Source organism: Myotis daubentonii, chromosome 1 (genome assembly GCF_963259705.1).
Source record: "Myotis daubentonii chromosome 1, mMyoDau2.1, whole genome shotgun sequence".
Classification (NCBI taxonomy): Eukaryota; Metazoa; Chordata; class Mammalia; order Chiroptera; family Vespertilionidae; genus Myotis; species Myotis daubentonii.
Genome location: NC_081840.1, coordinates 146,171,818 through 146,193,541, shown reverse-complemented (window position 1 = coordinate 146,193,541; position 21,724 = coordinate 146,171,818). Strand labels below are relative to the sequence as shown.

Here is a 21,724-nt window from a genome sequence, read left to right as displayed (position 1 = left end):
CATTAAATCTAAAATTTCTTTTTTTCATGAAAGAGTTCATGATTTAGAATAAAATTTCTTTTGTAGAAGAAACACTAAATTGGATTTTGTGTACCCATTAAAATAATAATTTTTTAAAATTTCTTCTAGTTTTCTCTTTGAAGATGGTGAAAGCTTTGGACAAGGTCGAGATAGAAGCTCACTATTAGATGATACCACTGTGACACTCTCATTATGCCAGCTAAGAAATGTAAGATTGTTATTTTAGCAAACTTGCCAGAAAACCTTTTTTTTTTTTTTTAAGATACCTTACAGATACACATGAAGCCTTGAATTCCTCCCTAATTTCAAAATATAAGAGAGTTTCTTTAATGTATGAGCCCACGTATAGCATTATTGGAAATGCATCTGTACATCTTCAGCTTTAGTATATATATTGTCTCATCGCTCAAAATGTGGTTTTATTTGTTTACCTTTGTACCATCATAAGAGTTCTCATTTCTCCACATACTTGGTAATACATGGTATCATCAAATTTTTTAAAAATTATTGCTCCAAAAGGACCAGAATGGTATTTTGCTATAATACTAATGTTTAATTCCATGGTTATAGTGTAGATATGAGTTCTTTCATGTTTTTTGACTGTTTACTTACCTCTTCTGTGTGTGAGTGATTCATCTTTTGCCAATTTTTTTGAGTCATTTCTTACTGAGTTGAGGGCTTTTAAAATGTATTCCAAATACAGGGTTTTTGTTGGCTATATGTGTTGCAAATTTCTTCTAATCTGTGGCTTCTTTAATTTTTTGAATAGTATCTTTTAATTAATAGAATTCTTACTTTTATCAGTGTTTTTATAGTTCACTGTGTTTTATTATATTTTACTTACTGTTACTTATTTAAAGTTATACCAAGATTATAAATATATTTTGTATAATGTTCTATATTTTGTTCTAAAAGATTTCATTAAAAATTTATTTGCAAAAACAAAAAAAATAAAAATATTTTTTCTATAAATATTAGAAAAAATGTTAACATTGCTGATTTTTAAAGTAATATGGAAACCAAAGAATAACTTTTACCTTACACTTTCTGTACAAGTGTTTTTGCCCTTTTTTGCCTTTGATATGCTAAAATTTTAATTAATAAAAAATAGCAGAAGATAGATCTAAAAGTAATATTTATGCCTTAAAGGATAGTAAAACTCAAACTTTAAAAATTACATATCAATAATTCAGTCAAACTTGGGGAAATACTAGTTTTCTACTTAGAATTTTTATCCATGAAAGAAATACCTAAAGATTTAAAGGCAAAATAGGATAAGTGCATACATGGCGTGTCAAATTTTAGAAAGAAGCCATGCATAAAACCAGTGTTTGCCAGATTCTCATTGTTGGATGGAAGATTTTTTTTTTGGCTTTTAAAAAGTCTGTGAATAATGCTAATGGAAGTGCGTAAGGACTCTAATCAATAGAAGGTCAGTGCCAGCTGCACACGGAGCTTGACCCTCTGTGTGAATCCCATAGGAGCAGACACTCTGTCTTCAAGTTGGGAGTTGCACTGAAGAGCAAAGCAGCAGGCAAGGTGGCGATAACTTTAATCACCCTGCTTAGGATGTGTCCAAGATTTTACTATACTATGGCCTGTCTTCTTACGTTTTTGAAGAATACCTATAATCCTGCATGTTATGTTATTATTGGAGAAACATTTTATAATGACTTTTAAAAAAGATAATTAAGAGAATTGAACTCATCAATATTTGAATCATACATATTCAAAATATGTTTTAAAAAATTCTTTTGAATTTTATTTTATTAGTACCCTTACTATTGTCTTAGTTTGTAATAATTACAAAGTAAAAATAAGTAAATTGAATTGAGTTTTAAATTAAGGGGTATATATTTTTAAAGTACCTTTTAAAATAACCTTCATCTATAATAATAAAAGCATAATATGCTAATTAGACCAGACATCCTTCCAGACAGCCTTCCAGATGAAGCCAGGGCTGCAAGGGAAGCCCGGGTCCAGGGTGCCTGCCGGCGGCTGGAGGGAAGCCTGAGTCCTGGGTGCCAGAGAGAAGCCAGTGCCGGCAGCTGGGAGAAGGAAGGCCTACTCTTGCACAGATTTCGTGCATCAGGCCTCTAGTATAATTTAACAGTGTATTATCCATGTATTAAATTTTATACTAATTTCAGTAATTCTGAATTGTGTTTGGAAAATATCATAGTAGATGTCTAACATTTACAAGAGACACCTGTAGGTAAAAATAATCAATGTACAAAAACTATTCAGAGCTAAACTTAATCACTAGAGGCATAATATATTTGTATATTTATGATTGGAATGGATTTTAAATTTTATACTTCTCAGTACCTCATATAAATTCATAAATTTTATATTATGTTGCTTTTGAGGTGCGGTTCAGCATTTCTGCCTCAGAGTCTCACACATAATATTTTCTCTTTTAAATCACAGAGATTAAAAGATGTTGGTGGAGAAGCATTTTACCCACTACTTGAAGATGAGTGAGTATATAGTCTCTTTTTACACTTATTTTTCTTCACCGTTTATGTTAGATTGGTAAGAAACATATATGTTCAATGAAGAGCATTTCCTAAATAAAACACTTAATATGGAGGTGGTTTTTTTTTTTAATTTTTTGCCTTTTTTTTCTCTTTTATAGCCAGTCTAATTTACCTCATTCAAACAGCAGTAATGAGTTGTCTGCTGCTGCCACGTTGCCTTTAATCATCCGAGAGAGGGACACAGAGTACCAGCTTAACAGAATCATTCTCTTTGACAGACTGCTAAAGGTAGGGATGTAATGTGGAAAGTGTTCTAAGAGCCCATATACAATACTTATTTTTTTTTCCATTTGTAATTATTAGAGAATCTTGATGTCATAAGAAAACTAATTTTTATAGCCTGTCTTTTCTGATAAACATTTAATTACAAAAATGATACATGTTCATAGTAAATAAAACTTAAAAGTAAAACAAAATGTAAAAAAGTAAAAATGATGTAGGATTATATGAAAAAGCATATTAGATAATAGATTAATATCCAAACTGTTTAAAGAACATTTAAAAATCTACAGGAAAAAGCACTAATATTGAAAGAGAAATGGATAAAGAATATAATGGAAATATAACTAGTCAGAATAAATCTATTCAAAATATTTATCCTCACTAGGAATGAAAAAAATTTTAATAGGTTTTTTTAAATAACCAAATTAGTAAAGTGAACAAAGGCATATCAAGATTGGAACTCTTATTCCTTGTAATAAGTGTAAATTGAAATGGTGCATAAGGCAATTTAAAAGTATATATGAAGAGCCTTAATGATATCCATACCCTTTGTCCTAATAATTCTTTTCTAGAACTCTCTCTTAAAGTACAAATTTATAAAGGGACAAATGTATATGCAAGGATATAGAAGTAGCCATAATAATAACACATTTATTGAATACTTTCTGTATGACCCGATATTTTACAAAGTGCTATGCATAAATTATTTAACCCATATGAAGCTGATAGTATTATTTACACATGACTCCTTGATAATTCTTTCAGATCACAAAATAGAGAGAAATGATTAAAAACAGAATCAGCTCACCTCTTCGGTTATATTATACAAAATTTACAGAATATAGGGAACCATTCCACTGCCAACTTAATATCCTATATAATAAAAGCCTAATATGCTAAGTGTCCAATTGTCCAGTCGTCTATTCAACCAACCAAAGCGTAAAAATGCTAATGATATGCTAAGGCTGCTTATCTGCTTGCTATGACATGCACTGACCACAAGGGGGCAAACAGTCGACTGGTCAACCAGTCGCTATGATGTGCACTGACCACCTGGAGGCAAATGCTCCAACTGGTAGGTTAGCTTGCTGCTGGAGTCCGGCCGATCAGGACTGAGTGAGATGGGCCAGACATGCCCTGGAGTCCCCCCACAGTCCCTCCCCAGCTGGCCAACCTGCTTCATCCCTTCCCCCCCCCCCCAGCCCCAATCATGCACTAGTGGGGACCCTCAGCCTGACCTGCACTCTCTTGAAATTTGGGCTGATGGACCTCCAGTCCCCCAAGTGCACAGATTTCATACACCAGACCTCTTAGTGTATTAATAATACCAAAGTAATAACACCAAAGATACTTTGAAATTTATTTAAAATCTCTTTCAATTTATCACTGATATATATTCCAGACTTTCTAGACTAAAATATGCTACTTGATAATTTGAGACATTTTTCGTATCTTTCTTTCATCTGTAGGCTTATCCATATAAAAAAAATCAAATCTGGAAAGAAGCAAGAGTTGATATTCCTCCACTTATGAGAGGTTTAACCTGGGCTGCTCTTCTGGGAGTTGAGGTAAGAAAGAAAAGAGAAAGAAGTTGGTTATAATAGTGCTAAGAAAGAAGAAAGTAGGAAAGTGCTTTCCAAATATATATTTTTCAAATAGAAAGTTATATAGTAAAATATAAGCATTGAGAATATTTGACAATTTTAAATGAAAGGACTAGAGAAAAAGAATAGATTAACAAAATATAATTGAAGATTTGTTAGATTTATATTATTTAATATTTCATTTAGTGGAGCTCATAGAAATTATTTTGATTATTAATTTTCAAATCAGATTATTTTAAGACTATATATACCAGTTATAAGCATATTATCCTGCCTATAAAGTATGTGTATGTTTATTTAGGAATAGGATTGTCTATTTATAAGTGGTTCTAAATTTGGAGAAATCCTCCATCAATTTGAACCTTATAAAAAATCATTAACAGCCCTAGCTGGTTGGGCTCAGTGGGTAGAGCATCAGCCTGCAGATTGGAGGGTTCCGGGTTTGATTCCAGTCAAAGGCACATGCTTGGGTTGCAAGCTCGATCCACAGCAGGCGGCGTGCTAGAGGCAGCCGATCAATGATTCTCTCTCATCATTGATGTTTTTATCTCTATCTCCCTCTCCTTTCCTCTCTGAAATAAATAGGAATATAGATTTTTTTAAAATAATTAACATAATTTAGCGCTTTTTTGGCACATCTATCCCACAAGAACCATGCTGCCAAAACAAACTACTTTGTCTTGTACAACACCTAATCCGTTGGCAGTGAGGAAAGGAGAGGTCCCAAAATTATTACAGTGACTTGCAGTACTAACAGAGAACTCTGGTAACAGCAGTCATGATAATGGGCCACATTCCTGCCCCGTTTTTTTGGTTTGTTTGTTTTTGTTTTGTTTTGTTTTTGTTTTTTTATTTCCAGGCAATTTCTTTGTCATCCTTCAGATATTCTCTTATCAATATCTTATGGATATCCATCATGTATTTTTTTCCTGAATTCCCTCAACTATTTTTAATTCTTTTCAACTCCCTGTTAAAAGAATTTTATTTATTTATTCCTGATTCCTTTGATGATATTCTACAAACATCTTTGAGTTTGGCTGGCTGCTTTACAAGAATGCCTATTGTTCCATATAATACATTAATAGTTAGAATTGTTGAACCACATAATGCTGAAGTTCAAGAGGACTTGTGAGGTCAGGTTGTCTAAATCTGTCATTAAATAGACGTACCATAGAAGCTGATGTACCAGCAAGTAATGTCATAATTTTGAACCCCAAATTAGTGGCTCATTCTACATCATTACAGTAAAGCTAAGTTAAAAGAATTGTTCCATGCTTGGTCTTATTGAACATGACTAAATTTGAAATGGTTTATTCAATTATTTCTTCTGTACCAGTATAACTAAAGTGTAAATGATCCATTTAATCCCTTGGTGATTCCATACCTACATGATGTTCTACTCTTAAATTTATTTCAAACTTCTGCTTCCTGTGCTGAACTAGCATTCCTTTAAACAGGTCCATGTTATTTTTTCTTTTATTACCAACTTTAACAGGACAATTGTGGGATGTCTTCCTGTTCTTCCTTCCCCCCCAAACTGACAATGTTTGAGGTAACAATGAGTAGAGAGTAACAAGGTTGTATTGTGCTGTAGAAACTAGGGTGTTTGACTAAGTATATTCATTTGCTACTTGACTCATCCAACACTTTTGTCTTCTGGAACAAAATGGCCAGTTGTCCTGGATTTTCATCACAGATTATCAAAACTGTAGAGAATTTTTGTAAGAGATATACCTTGGTTTTTAATGTTCCCATCTATAATTGGGTGGGTTTTCAAAGATAGATGATTATTTATCTACATTAATAATTTATCGAGGATATGATGAATTAATATTATTCTCTTTATTTTTTTCAGGGGGCTATTCATGCCAAGTATGATGCAATTGATAAAGATACTCCAATTCCTACAGATAGACAAGTATGATTTAGATTTTCTTAAACAATCTAAGATAATTTTGCCAAATCTTTAATTTATAGAAAGGCAAGAGAGAATTATCTTCTTTTCATTATGCTCAGCAGCCATCATATTGTTATGCTGTTCGAGTAAGCATAACTTTTGTATCAGAAGTTAGTGAATTAGAACTGTCCCTACAAGGAGTATAAGCCAAGTGACTTTTCTTAGTAATTGTACTTTATCTGTAGAATCTGCCCTTTATATAGTAAAGAAAGATTTTTTTGGAAACTATATTGATACATACCTTTTCAAAAGAAATGGTCTGTTTTCCTTAAGTGTACAACCTTTTTGTTGTTTCCAGAGTGTTAATATAGAATTCAAAAACTTTAGATACCAGGATTATGTAATTGGTCTATTCTGAAATTTATAATAAAATTTTTTTTCTTTACCTTGGGGTTTATTGGAAATCACAGTTTCATCTTATTGTTTTGCTGTTTTACAGATTGAAGTGGATATTCCTCGTTGTCATCAGTATGATGAACTGTTATCATCACCAGAAGGTCATGCAAAATTTAGGCGTGTATTAAAAGCCTGGGTAGTATCCCATCCTGATCTGGTGTATTGGCAAGGTAACTTTTTTCCCCAATTATTAAGACTCTTTTTGAAGTATAGGGAGCATGTTGCATGATTGTTTCAAAAATTAAAATATCAAAACATACTTGGCTTTGAGAAAAGTCAATACTAAAGCTATGATCCATATAGTGAAAGGTTTATATGAGAACTTCTTAAAAAAACGTTGCCTATATGCCAAGTAGAGATCATTTAAAGGCATGTTATTTAATGAGAAAGTTTGCCATCATGTTAATTAGGAAAGTAGAAAGAACATTTTGTGTGATTGTAATCTTTGTGGATACATTGTCTCAGTGCTTATGAAAATAATAAAATAATTTTATAGCATAAATAGTTTGGGGCTAGTTCAGTGATTCTCAACCTCCCTAATGCCACGACCCTTTAATACAGTTCCTCATGTTGTGGTGACCCCCAACCATAAAATTATTTCGTTGCTACTTCATAACTATAATTTTGCTACTATTATGAGTTGTAATGTAAATATCTGATGTGCAGGATGTATTTTCATTGTTACAAATTGAACATAATTAAAGCATAGTGATTAATCACAAAAAATATATGTAATTATATATGTGTTTACTGACGGTCTTAGGTAACCCCTGTGAAAGGGTCATTCGACCCCCCAAAGGGGTTGCGACCCACAGGTTGAGAACCGCTGGGCTAGTTGATATTTTACCTTTTATTATTTACAATTTATACTTAACCTGTTTATTGGAAATTAGGGAATAGGATACCACCCTAAACTATTTATTTTATTTATTATCTCTTTAAAAAACATCCTTAATGTTCCATATCCTTGATTTTTACCATTCTCATTATTATTTTGATGGTCATTGATAAATTCATGCATGAGAAATCCGTTACACCCAGTCCTATATTTGAATTTGTTGTAATGAACAGTGTTGTTATTTTATTTAATATTTAAATTCTCTATTTCTGGCTGAACTTAAAATTAAGCTATTATTTTTCTTAGCTCTGTCCATTTTAGAGAAGTCCTGTGTCTTCCAAACAATTATAGATAGATTTATGTACGTTCTTTCAGTATGACAACATATGAACAGCATTATTATCAATAAAAGGAATATGTCACATATTTGTATTTCACTGCACAATTTTTAAAGGGTCTTTTTTCATGATACCAAAGAAGCATGTAAGACAAATCTCCTCTAAGATGAGGAAATATGCCTGGGGATGTTAAGTCATTGCCAAGAACACACAGGGTCAGAAATGGGATTATATCCCAAGCCTTCTATCATCTTTACATTTTGCTATTAGTATATTTCTCTCTTAAACTCATAATAATATTGGTAATAATAAAAGCTGATTTATGTTGGGCACATACTATGTGCTAGTCATTATCAGTTACTCCCCACAGTGACCCATAGATAATATATTTCTGGATGAATAGTACTTATAATGCTTAATCTATAGAGAGGTAATGCAGAGAACTGAATAAGGTATATATCTACAGTTCTACTTAATTATGTTTATTTGAATTCTTTTCTTCAACCCCTCCCCATCAGGTCTTGACTCACTTTGTGCTCCATTCCTATATTTAAATTTCAATAATGAAGGTAAGCTTATTTATCAATTAAATAATTGTGGTGCATATTATTCTAAAATATTTTATTCCAACATGAAAGGTTTTTGTTTTTATTATAAGGATCTTGCTTGCTTTCTAGGAGATAGTATAAACATCTATGAGATAATCTGTTGTATAATTTTAGAGCATGTGAAGAATTTATTATTGGAGAGTTTTTTATTCCAAAAAATTCATCTACTTTGGTGACCATTTTTATAAACATAGGAGAAAATTTTGACTTATTTAGAGATTAGGTTTAGCCTGTGTATATTTCCTAAACAATTTATAAAGGAATTCATATTAATCTTGTATCTCCAAAGCCTATTATTTCAACCACTACCTTCTTAATGAAAACTTTACTCATTCTCCCTCCTAAACCCAGCACTTTGTATTTCATGAAAATATTTGTGTATATTTTGTGTTCTAGTTATTTATTACTAATATAGTAATCCTTTTTTTGGTTAGCAGCTTTTTAAAAAAAATTTTTAGTGATTGATTTTAGAGTCAAACAGATAGACATCAATTTCTTGTTCCACTTATTTATTCATTTATTGATTGATTCCTGTCTGTTCCCAGACTGGGGATGGAACCCACAACCTTGGCATATGGGCATGACACTGCAACCAACTGAGCTACCCAGCCAGGGCAGCAGCAGCTTTGTTTAATGATTGATTTTTTTTTCTGTTTTTATTCCCCTGTTATAATGCCTTTATTATAGTAGATTTTTCAGTAAATATTTGTTACACTTAACAGACTCAAATCTCTAAAGATATCACATATAAAAAGTATTTACCATATACATAATGTAACTCTCTAGAAGCCTTAATCTCAAAATCTTTATTTTTTTCAAATTCTATTTCATGTCAAATTTTGCATAGATTTCTGGAAATAAGTAGAGATAGCATAATCCCAGAGAACTAAAATTTTGTAATTTTAATTGGTTTAAAAATACACTGTTCTATGATATTTCTCATTATCTAGACTACAAGTATGCTATGTTTTGTTAGGTATAGGCCATTATTACACATATTGCTTGAAGAATAGTAAGCAATCTGTATTTGAAAAAATAATTTATGACTAGGGTTCCTAAATCCAAGTTCTGAGGCTTTTTTGTTTGCATCAACAAAAAATAAGGATTTTTTGGTTTGTATAGCTCATTAATAATGGCCATGATTGGAGATTTTTAAAAATTTGTAAAGTTCAGATAATAAAGGTTCTTATTATGGGATAACAATTTCTATAGTAGTTTGAAATTGAAAAGTTACTAGGTGGTTTTCTTTTGTTCAAATTATTTTCTGTTTTAAAGAGCAAATGGTTTTGTTTCTTTAAATTTGTGTTTTCATCTATTATTGGCATAAACTTATTTAATAGTAGTTAAATAATTTATTGCATGCATTTGCCTTATTCTTTCTTAGCCTTGGCGTATGCGTGTATGTCTGCTTTTATTCCCAAATACCTGTATAACTTCTTCTTGAAAGACAACTCACATGTAATACAAGGTAAGCATTAAATGCCCTTGTCTTTTTAAGGGAATATATTATGTCATGTAACCAATACTCAGTTAAATTTATGATTTTGACCCAAAAAATAGGTTGATAATGCTCACTAAAACCAGTGAAGAGATCTTAAGTTTAGTCTTTATTCCAAGTCCCCAGCAAATTAGGGTTTTTTTTTCCAATGACTGTTCAATATCTGATCTCTGTTCAGTTCAAATTTAGGCATGCTAGTTTAAGAAAATAAAAGTCTTGCTATTTGTCTCTCTCACAATTAAAATTTCCCACAAAAATTTTCACCATGGACCAAGCTTATTATGAATTAGTAAAAAGTTTAAACAGTATTTAATTATGTAAATAAAGAGAATATTAAAAACGCTTCTCATTCATCTCATCCCCATGCTTGAACGCCCAAAATATTCGTCTTCTGTCTTCTACTTTCCTAAAATACACACCTTTCTTTAGAGTCCAAGTCATAGCATAACCCACTTGTGAATTCTTACATGACTACGCTCACTAGCCACAAACTTTTATTATAATTCTCCAAACTCCTTTTTAGTACAAAGTAACAAAAGTGAATAATAAACACTTTTGAATCAGGCAAACTTTGTTTCAAATGTAAATTGGGTTAATTATTTCATAATCTTGGACAAATAAAGTATGTTTGCTAGGTATAATTTTCCTAATATCTAAAATAAAGGTTCTTGTAAAGGTTAAACATAAAATATGTAAATGCATGGTGTATAGAAACTTTCGATAACACTAATGACTTTTTTATTATTGTTACTATTATTATTTTATTGTTATTGTTATTAAAATTATTTTGCTAATCTTATTATTACCATGACATTATATATCATGTCTTATCTTTAAACAAGAGTCTAAATGTTTTAAGGGCAGAAAATTTTCTTATACTTTTGTATTTCTTTTGGAACTTACTACAAAGCTGGTCACGTAGTTTTCCCATTTACTAATTGTATGTTACTTTTCAGATACTGCCTTCATTTAAACTTTTTATTTATTATTTATGTCATCAATGCAACTACATTTTCAACAACTTGAAACTAGTGCTTTGTTTTATTTATATTTATGTCATTATGGTTTGATATAATTCACTCAGTTTGAATACATGAAGTGGCAATTACAGGCTATGTGCAGTTTATTAAACATTCTCAATAAGTGGGATCTCAATTAGCAATATATTCACTTAGCATGAGTATAAAATTAGAGTATCAGAAGTAAATATAATGAGAAAATAACTAGAAAGGCAGTAGAAATGGAAATGTAAATTAAATAGATAAAGAGGCTAAAAATAGAAGGAAGAAAAGAATATGGATAAATAGTGCAGCACATAAAAACATTTATTTTTCCAGCATCATTTACCTCAAAGTATAGAGAAAAATAATTTAAATTTTTAAAAAGCATTGTGTGTGTTTATAAGTACACCAAGTCATGTTCAGCACTCTGTGTCTACAATGTAGATAGGTACTAGAAATTGGTATAATGATCCAGTGTCTCTCCATTAATTTTGAAATGCAAATTCTATTGATTTATATTTGTATTTAGAAATGTTTTAAAATGGATATGCCTAATACCCTGCATGTTCCTAGAAAGTGGACTTGTATAAAGTTGGGATTAATTTAAGAATGTTTTTAGAGAGCAGCAAGATTTTGCTTTGATTTTTTTTATAATGAAAGATGAGTATGTTTTTTAGGAAGGAAGTTTTTTTTTCTTGTAGGTTAGTTTAGTAAAGGCATCCAACTTCAAGAGTCATGCAATGTTATCCTCTAAGAATTTATGAAGTGATGTCCTATAATAGCGTGGCTTGTATCTTACTAATTGGTATGCATTTCACACTTACTCATAGTTTCCTTATTATGCTTATCAATGATGTTTATTATAGAACTAGAGGCCAGGTGCACGAAATTTGTGCATGGGGGTGGGGGGTGTCCCTTAGCCTGACCTGCACCCTCTCCAATCTGGGAGCCCTCAGGGGATGTCCTACTGATGGCTTAGGCCCACTCCCTGTGGTTCTCTGTTCTCTGCGGGGCCTGCCTGCTCCACACCACGGTGACGGCCATGCAGGCTCTGCTGCCTGCGGGCCGCGCTTGCCTGCGGGCTGCGCTTGCCGGCTCCCAGGTTGCTGGGTGCTGCCTATGGGCCACACTTGCCTGCTGGGCTTGCACTGCCTGGGCAACGCCGCCAACATCCCGCCCCAGCCTCTATGGGCACCGCCATCTTTGTCGTAGAGTGACAGTTAATTTGCATATTACTCTTTTATTAGGATGGATGATGTACTCTGTAAGATTCCAGCCATTCCTGTCTGAAGAAGCTTCAATAAAGGCCCAAGTTCTTGTAGAGTTTCTCTTGTAGACTGGGGACCCCGTGGTCAATTGGTAGCTCCACAAGCCTGGCAGCTAGAAATCTTATCAAATCCCCCATAGGACTGTGAGTGAGGAATCACAAAGGAAGGCCAGAAACCTGGGGTGTACTGGCCAAATGAGAACTGAGGGTTCATGGCCTGGTCCAGTTCCTTCCTGCCCAACGTAGCTTAGTTGGTTAAAATTGGTCACCAGTAGGCTATTGCATGAAGTCTGCCCCTCAGTACTCTATGTTCACATGCAACACTTTTATTGTATTCCCTACCTCCTGCTTCTGCCATCCCATAATACTCTTGAATGAATTGTCAGGCCCACTAGTGTACGACATTAGAGATTTTGCAATAAATTATTTATGCTGGTAAAAAAGAAATGAGTATATTTAAAACACCTTGGATGATACTAGAGGCAATATACAATGTAAATAATCTGTCAAATAGTGACTGAAGACAAACTGAAAACACTAAAAGTAAAAAGTAATCATGTTAGTAGTTGTGCAAAAAAGGTGGTTCTTCAATCCTCAGTTAAATATAAGTCAGAAATAGAATGCTGTTATTTTTAAAGTTAATGTGAACTTGTAATATTAGCTGAACTTTCATATGTAAAAGCCTGGAAATACTATTTTTTCAAATTTGTCAGGCCCTTAATAAAGCATAGTGCCTAGCTGGATTTTTGTACTTTTAAGAGAGATGTAGATATTTGGAGAATCTTCAAAAAGCAATTAAAACAGAACTTATACAATGAATTATCTATAGTATTTATTAGATGGCTGGATGATGTCTGGATGACCAGTTTTCAAAGGGTCATATTAAATAACTTCCATTACAGTAATTGTTATTTTGGCTCTGTGTAGATACCTATTTTAAAATACAGAAATTGCCTTAGCTAGTTTGGCTCAGTTGCTAGAGCATTGGCCTGTGGACTGAAGGGCCCCAGGTTCGATTCTGGTCAAGGACACATGCCCGGGTTGCTGGCTCAGTCCCCAGTATGAGGTGTGCAAGAGGCAGCTTATCAATGATTCTCTCTCACTGATGTTTCTATCTCTCTCCCTTCTTCTCTAAAATAAAAAAATATATATATTAATAAATAAATAAATAATAAAATACAGAAATTATTTACCTCTGAAAGTTTCATTTTCCCAGTAATTGTTTCACATTGCAGATCAGTGTGTGTATCATCTAGTGATAATGAGTTTTCAACATGAAAGAGTTTTCACTCTTTTTAACTACAGATTTTGTTAGTATACTGTTAAAAGGCTTATTATACAAGTATGACAATATCTTATTTAATATATGAAAATGCAAGAGAAACCATAATGTACACCATATGAATTTGGAGACACTGGTCAGAAAGGCCAAAAAAGACTTTTTTAAATTTGATTCATTAATCAGTGATGTATTTTAAAAGTTCAATATTATAATTAAAAGACCTCTCCAAAATTATTTCTCTAAGTACTAATAATTTTATCAGTTATAATTTGTATAAATTTGTGTTTAAAATCTTGAATTAGTAATTAATTTTGAAACTTTTTAAAGCCACAGTAGATGTTCTCTAACATTATGAAAAATTTAGCATGTATATTTTCCCAAGAAACAATAGACATGGCATTTTAAATCATTTGTTCAGTTTTTATATTGACTTTATATGTTGACTCTCTCTGTGTCTCTCTCTGTCTATATATATATATACTACAGGCCCAGTGCACAAAAATTCGTGCACTCAGTGGGGTGGAGGGGTCCCTCAGCCCTCTCGCACTCTAGGACCCCTCGGGGGATGTCCACCTGCCAGCTTAGGCCCACTCCCCAGGGGATCAGGCTTAAGCTGGCAGTCAGACATCCCTCTGGGAGCCTTCAGGGGATGTCTGACTGCAGCTTAGGCTATGGAGGAGGCGGAGAGGCTCCCGCCATTGCCACACCACTGTGCTCGCAGCCATTAGCCCAGCTTGTGGCTGAGTGGAGTTCCCCCTTTGGGAGTGCACTAATCACCAAGGAACAGCTCCTGCATTGAGAATCTGCCCCTTGGTGGTCAGTGTGTGTCATAGCAACTGGTTGTTCTGCCATTAGGGTCAATTTGCATATTGCCCTTTTATTATATAGGGTAAGTGTGTGTGTGTGTGTGTGTGTGTGTGTGTGTGTGTGTGTAATATTACATAAGAAAAAGCATTGTTTGAGTGACTTTAATCTTTCAATAAATAATTGCCCTGCACTGACCTGTGCCAGGCACTGCTTAAAGAATTGAGATTCTTAAGGTAAATAATATTGAATCCTTTCCCAAGAGATTTCATAGCCCAATATTGGAAATAAATGTGAAAATAACTAATTTTAAGTAATGAGTTAAGTGTACATGTTATTGTATTAGAACAGAGGAAGATGGGGAGGTGTTATTTTGATTATTTTGACTTTTTTTTCTTTTTTTTTTTTTGGTCCCAAAGTCTGGAAAGTTTCATAAAAGAGAGGATACTTATTAGTGAATTTGAAATTTGAGTAGGAATTTGGTGAAAAAGGAGAAGGACATTCTTTTTAAAAAATATATAGTTTATTGATTTTTTTACAGAGAGGAAGGGAGAGGGATAGAGAGTTAGAAACATTGATGAGAGAGAAACATTGATCAGCTGCCTCCTGCACACCTCCTACTGGGGATGTGCCTGCAACCAAGGTACATGCCCTTGACTGGAATCGAATCTGGGACCTTTCAGTCCACAGGCTGATGCTCTATCCACTGAGCCAAACCGGTTAGGGTGATAAGGACATTCTTTACAAAAGAACAAGGAAGAGCATTGCAGTAAAAACATGAAAATGAGTATATAAAACAGCCAGTAGTCAAATCTGGTACATGGAGTTGGAAAGAGAAGAATGGAGAGCAAAACAAGGAGCTGAATCCATATAGTGATTATTGGTTACTAAAGTTTATGGAAGAACAGTGGTTTCTTTTCCTACAAAATGTTTATTTTAGAATTGCATTTAGAAATATTCGCATCTCATTTTATTGGTTTCCCTCTTTGTCCTTCCCCACCATTTTGTTTTATAGTGTTTTAAGGTTTAAACTTCAAAGTAGCATTGATTTTGTTTGACATAAATATCACACGTACCCTTTGCTCCCACAACTTTTGGAAAGTTTGTATGTCATATGAAACTGATTAATGGCTGTTTGTAAAATTGCATATTTATTTATTCACTTATCTCTACAGAAATCAAAAGTTTCTATATTCAATAGCAACTTTAATTTTTTTATTTTAAAGTCTTTCATATAATACATACGATTTGTATATTTATAGGACCATAGAACTCTTTGCTTCTTTTGATGAGAGAAAAATTATCTATTTATTCAAGATATCTGGGTTTGTTGTTGTTGTTGTTAACCATAGTGTTATTTACTATTTGCCTGCAGACATTTTTAAGAAGATAATAAATTTAATTATTTCTGGCCTAAATTAATATTCATCATTCTAAGCACTATCAAATTTTCCCCTGCATGTTGCTATTGAGTTGATAAAATACCAACACACAGTACTTTAAAAATTAATGTACTAATTTACAAACTCAGGGTTTTAGCCTCTATGTTATCTAAGATTACTAAAATTACTCTAAGATGCAAAGCCTTAGAGTTCCGGTTGGATGTGAAAGATGGGGGGGGGGGGGGATTTGAAAGGGATATATTGAATATAGTTTTAGAGATATTGGAAAATAGGCTTATAACTTGTAGGACAGACATACTTTCTGCCATTGAAGAAAGAAAGGTCAGCTTTAGGCAAGTGAAGAAAGAGGCAGCCATTTAGCTATTAATATTGGGAATAAATCCTTTGTGGAAAACCCAACTATACTTTAATGTCATTTTGCACTTAAGAAAGGAGCAACCTAGAAAACTGTTCTATAAAACTTTTACACTGTTCTTTGAAGTTATTGTACTAGGTTTTGTTCCCAAAAACAATAATTGGAATTTTGGCACAACATTAAACATATTCTTGTACTGTTTATAAAACCAAGGCATATTCACATTTGGACCATTGTAAGATGTGGTGGCTATAAGTCAGACAAGCAAAGATGAAGGGAGATACTATATAAAGTCACAATAGGAAAGATGGAGGAGTATACCATATAAACCTGGAAAAGAAAATTGGGTGGAAATTTCCCTAATCTTTTGTTTCCCTGCATGTCTTTTCAAATCCTTTGAGGGCAGGGGCAGCATCTTCTTCGTTGTGCTGTTCCATTAGTCCCACCCATAGCTGGGATGACTATAAACCTAAACTGTGATATTTTTCAGTTAAAAGGGGCACTGAGTGTACTAGTCACTGAGTCTATAGGTGGCAGTTGAGACTTTCCCAGGTAAAGTAGATGTACGGTCACACTACATTCAGTAAGTCTTTGAGGAAAGGGGAGGAAAGAGGACAGATGTCAAAGTCTAAAAAGGACAGATGTCAAAATCTAAAGTCCAGCTGTCAAATGTGAATATAGAACTTCTCTCTCATTAAACAATAACAGAGAGGGTAAATATGCAACTTTATTATAAAGGTTAAGTATTTGAGAAAGCAGTGAAGTATATGTTTAGTTTAATGCATGTCTTTGTCATGAATGATTTAATGATTGCATATTGGGGATATTGGGAAATAGTATTGAATACATTGAGTGTACGGCCTTGACATTTTCAAGAATGTCTTGCATCATGTGTCTTATCACCTCTTTGAAGCAAGACATTTTTCTGAATATAAAAAGCCATGCTATAAATGATCTAAAGCCTGCCCCAAGCAACCAAAATTTATAACTTATATTTACATGCAACTTATTTTTATATATTAAATAATATATTACATATAATAATATAAAATGAACATATACATGTATTTATTTGTGTATATTATTTATATCACAAGTATATTATAGACACATATATAAATGTAGCCATCAGTGTTTGGCAGAACACAAGTACAATGTTTTCATGCTAAATCAATTAGCCATGTAATGCCACATAGTACTTATCTTTTTTCAAGCTCAAATAAGAATGATATTTAGTAAATGAGACTAGTTGCGGAAAATTGCCTGACCTGTGCTTTTTAAAAGGTTAATAATTATATGGTTTCATCAACATGCAGTTGAGTTCTTATGATTGTTGATGTTACATACCTCTGGTTTTTGTGTAAATTAGGACTAAAAATATAGCATCACTAATTGGAAGGAGAAAAATGTAGTTAAAAAACAGTTAAATCCCAAAGTTTCTTCTTAGAGGAAAATATGAGACAATGGATAGAGAAAAGAATTTTGTTGCAGTAGAACAGACATTCAGTCATGAAAAAGTATTAATCCAAAGTATTAACCCATTTTTTATTTAGTACCCATGGGTAAAATTTCATATTAAATAGAGAATTTAGCTTTATTGTGGTATTGAATACAGTACTTCCTCATCTTTTCTCTTTGGCTTTGGTGCTTCTCTTTGTAAAACATGTGACATTGCTTATAGGTAAACTAGAGACCCAGTGCATGAATTTCATGCACCTGGGGTGTGGGGGGTGTCCCGAAGCCCAGCCTGCACCCTCTCACAGTCCAGGAACCCTCAGAGTATCTCCAACTGCTGCAGAGACGGAAGAGGCTCCCACCACCACCGCTGAACTCAACAGCTGTGAGCCCAACTTCTGGCTAAGCAGCACTCCCCCTGTGGGAGTGCACTGACCACCAGGGGGCAGCTCCTGCGTTGAGCAACCCAAGCTTCCAGCTGGATCTGGGCTCTGCTCAAGGCTACAAAGTTTCAATTATAGAAGATAAATAAATCCCAGATACTTGCTTCCAGCCTGCCCTGGCATCCGCTCAAGGAGGCGCTGAAAAAAAGGAAAAAAGGAGAGGCAGGGAGCCTGGGTCACCGAGGGGCATGGCCATCAGCCCCTCACCCAGGCTGGCCAGGCACCCCAGCGGGACCCCCCACCCTGAAGGAGCTGTGGGCAGCCTGAAAATGGCCCTCAGCCCCTCACTCAGGCTGGCCACACCCCCATGGGATGAGGGTCCCCACTGTAGGGCTTGACCAGCCTGAAAAAGGCCCTCAGCCCCTCACTCAGGCTGGCCAAGCATCCCAGCGGGATCCCCACCCTGATCCGGGACACCCTTCAGAGCCAACCAGCCGGCCCCCACCCGTACACCAGGCCTCTATTCTATATATTAAAGGGTAATATGCAAATGGACCCTAACAACAGAACGACTGAGAATGACTGGTCACTATGACACACACTGACTACCAGGAAGCAGACGCTCAATGCAGGAGCTGCCCCCTGGTGGTCAATGCACTCCCACAGGAGGAGCTCTACTCAGCCACAAGCCAGGCTGACGGCTGCCAGCACAGCAGTGGTGGCGGAGCCTCTCCCACCTCCTCAGCAGCGCTAAGGATGTCTGACTGCAGCTTAGGCCTGCTCCCTGCTGGCAAATGGACATCCCCCGAGGGTTCCCAGGCTGCCGGAGGAATGTCTGACTGCCAGCTTAGGTCCATTCCCCTGGGGAGTGGGCCTAAGCCAGCAGGTGGACATCCCCTGAAGGGTCCCAGATTGCGAGAGGGCACAGGCCGAGCTGAGGGATTCCCCCCCCCCACCTGAGTGCACAAATTTTTGTGCACCAGGCCTCTAGTATAGGATAATTATAAAAATATTTATGATCATTAGAATCAAAATTTTAATTGTGGAAAATAGGGGAAGGCTACTTGTACTAAGAGATTGTCAAAATTTTACACAAGTTCTTGAAACTTAAAAGTAAAGAACTTTAAAAACTAAAAGAGAATAATAGACATTATATTAGGAGGTTATTTTCATCAAATATTTGGTTTGAAAAACAGATTTATAACTTTATTGAAAGAACTAGTTGAGGTTATTAATTAAGAAGAAATCTTTCATTGGATTACTGTCATTTTTGAAATACGTTTTAATTTTGTTTTTAATATGTTCAAAATGATGGTTACTTGCCCTTGAGTAGATTGTTACAAGTATATTGTTTAGATTAGTTCATAGTTAGTAAATTGGAATAATAGTAAGTTGTTGGAAAAAATAAGAAAATATTCCTTACAATGCAACTGAACCCTATGAATTAGTATAGGATTAGAATCAACACTTACTTGCCTACTGTATTCCTATTTTCTTGTTAGCATGATGTTAATTCTTATTTCTAAATATGCCAAATGCAGAGTGGAAATAAGTTAGAACTGGAACAAATGCCTATGTCTGTATATATTATCAAATTTGAGATATAATTATTCTATTTGGTACTGCTATTGGTTACACTTTCCAAACATAAAAGAAATTCAATTTAACATTACTAAATTAAATGTATTTGTAGAACCTAATAGGAAAACATCATTCATCATGTGTATAATTTGTGATTAAAGAAATGAACTAATTGGTCTGAAGATGGAAAATAAGCTATATCATAGTTTGTTGGTATGTTTGTTTGGTAGTTAGCAGTAACTGATTAAAGTGGTAACAAAATCAAATTATCTATTAAAGCACATTTTAATGGAGAAATTAACTTTCATTCAAAATATAAATAAACTAATGTATATGAATTTGATGTTTTATTTGAGGTACTGGGTGAAAATAACGATTGTCTTAAATTTTATTGTCATTTCAGAGTATTTGACTGTGTTCTCTCAAATGATTGCATTCCATGATCCAGAGCTGAGTAATCATCTCAATGAGATTGGATTTATTCCAGATGTAAGTACCTGGCACATTATTAACATGAGGTCAAAGATAAAGCAGAAATTGGCAGCATGAAAGAGTGCTGTTTTTAAAGTTTTGTTGTCATAAGAAGTCCAATCTGAACAAGTTCCTCATACTAATTACAGTCTTTTGTTAGTAGTATAAAGTCGGTGTGGTTACCTTCCAGGAACTTGAGATTTCTATCTCAAAAGGAATGATACTGTAGTCTAACTTCCACTTAAAAGAGGCTTGACTCCCTGTCACATACTGCAGGTGAGTAATGGGCTAAGCAACACCATTGCTACCCTTTGCAAGTCAACTCTGAGTTTCAGCTTAATATGAACTGTAGAGACGCTAATGAAGTAAGCCAAAATCTGGCAAAGCTCCCAAGGTAACGTATCAAGCAAAACACAGAAGCTACTTAAGAATCCACTAAGTTCAGATTACCTAATTCTATAAAAATAGGCCCAAGTCTCATAAAATCCAAGTGAAAACCCTTCACAACACAGTTTAACATAACACTAATATGTTTTTCAAACAATTTGATTTTACCCTATTTAAAAGCTAATAAATGAGCCTTTTACTGTTTAATGGCTGTTGGTGGAAAACACAAGACTCCTGTGTCAGAGACAAAGGACTTTCACTGACAGCAGAGCAAGCGACCTGAACATTCACATATTTGTGTTGGTTCCCCAAATATGTTGGTTCACATATCTGTGTTGGTCCCACTGAGACAAAGTAAAGGGTCTAGGTGGTACTTGCATATGCGGTGAATTACGTTATAGGAAAGAAACCCTGATTTTAGGGAATTTGAATTTTTAAAATGCCTTCCCTTTGCTCTAGAGAGAGAAAAACACTCTCTTTTTCTTCCAAGGGTATACCAGTAAGAAAACTTGTCCTTTGCTGCAAGGGGAGATTCTGTTTCTGTTTTCCCAGGCTGTTCTTGTATACTTATATTTGAAAAGATAATCCAGAAGAAAGGACAGTCAGTATCTCTGTTCAAAAGGAATGCAGAAGTACAAGAAAGCATATTAAAATGTTAATAGTATTCACTAGAAGAATAGAAAAAGAAAGTATAACATTTTTTATTGTTGATACTATCACAGATGTCCCCCATTTCCCCTGCCTTGGCCTCCTTCAAGAAGTGACACCCGCCCGCCCCCCCCCCCCACACCCCCGTGCAGCTTGTTGTCTGTGTCCATAGCCTATACATATGTGTTCTTTGGCTAATCTCTTCCATTCCCCCCACCTTTTGCCCCTCTGGTAACCAAAAGAAAATAAATACTATGATATTAATATAAAACAGAAAAGAAAACAAAAAACAGACCCCCTAATATATGGAATTTTGTATGTGACAGAGAGGGATCTATTAATCAATTAGCAATGAAAGGATTATTGAATAAATAGCCCTGATAAAATTAGGTAGCTATATGGAGAGGAGATGGGATTCAAAGTTCAACCCCACACCATACATAAAAATAAATTCTAGGTTGACTGAAATACCTGAATGTGGAATGTCATTTTTATAATTTCCATTTAGGAAGGAATTCTTGCAGAATTCATACAAAGTACAACATATTTTGAAAAGAGAGAATTTCAATAGAAGAGTGGTACAAAGGAGCCTTCCATTCTATTGATAATATATTACTTGATTTAAATTATTTTGAAGCAGTTGTGGCAAAACATTTGTTAACTCT

The 21,724-nt window shown here is 34.3% G+C and overlaps 1 protein-coding gene across 1 annotated transcript in view; it reads left to right on the top strand.

The window, feature by feature from the left end:
- The window catches only part of TBCK (TBC1 domain containing kinase), a 175,633-nt gene that overhangs the window by 75,165 nt on the left and 78,744 nt on the right, over positions 1 to 21,724 (top strand). Inside the window, exons 12-20 of the mRNA XM_059661769.1 lie at positions 130 to 229; positions 2,452 to 2,501; positions 2,660 to 2,789; positions 4,253 to 4,351; positions 6,243 to 6,305; positions 6,784 to 6,910; positions 8,435 to 8,485; positions 9,909 to 9,992; positions 19,957 to 20,042. Coding sequence (XP_059517752.1) covers positions 130 to 229; positions 2,452 to 2,501; positions 2,660 to 2,789; positions 4,253 to 4,351; positions 6,243 to 6,305; positions 6,784 to 6,910; positions 8,435 to 8,485; positions 9,909 to 9,992; positions 19,957 to 20,042 — 790 coding nt within the window. The remainder of the gene's footprint in view (positions 1 to 129; positions 230 to 2,451; positions 2,502 to 2,659; positions 2,790 to 4,252; positions 4,352 to 6,242; positions 6,306 to 6,783; positions 6,911 to 8,434; positions 8,486 to 9,908; positions 9,993 to 19,956; positions 20,043 to 21,724) is intronic.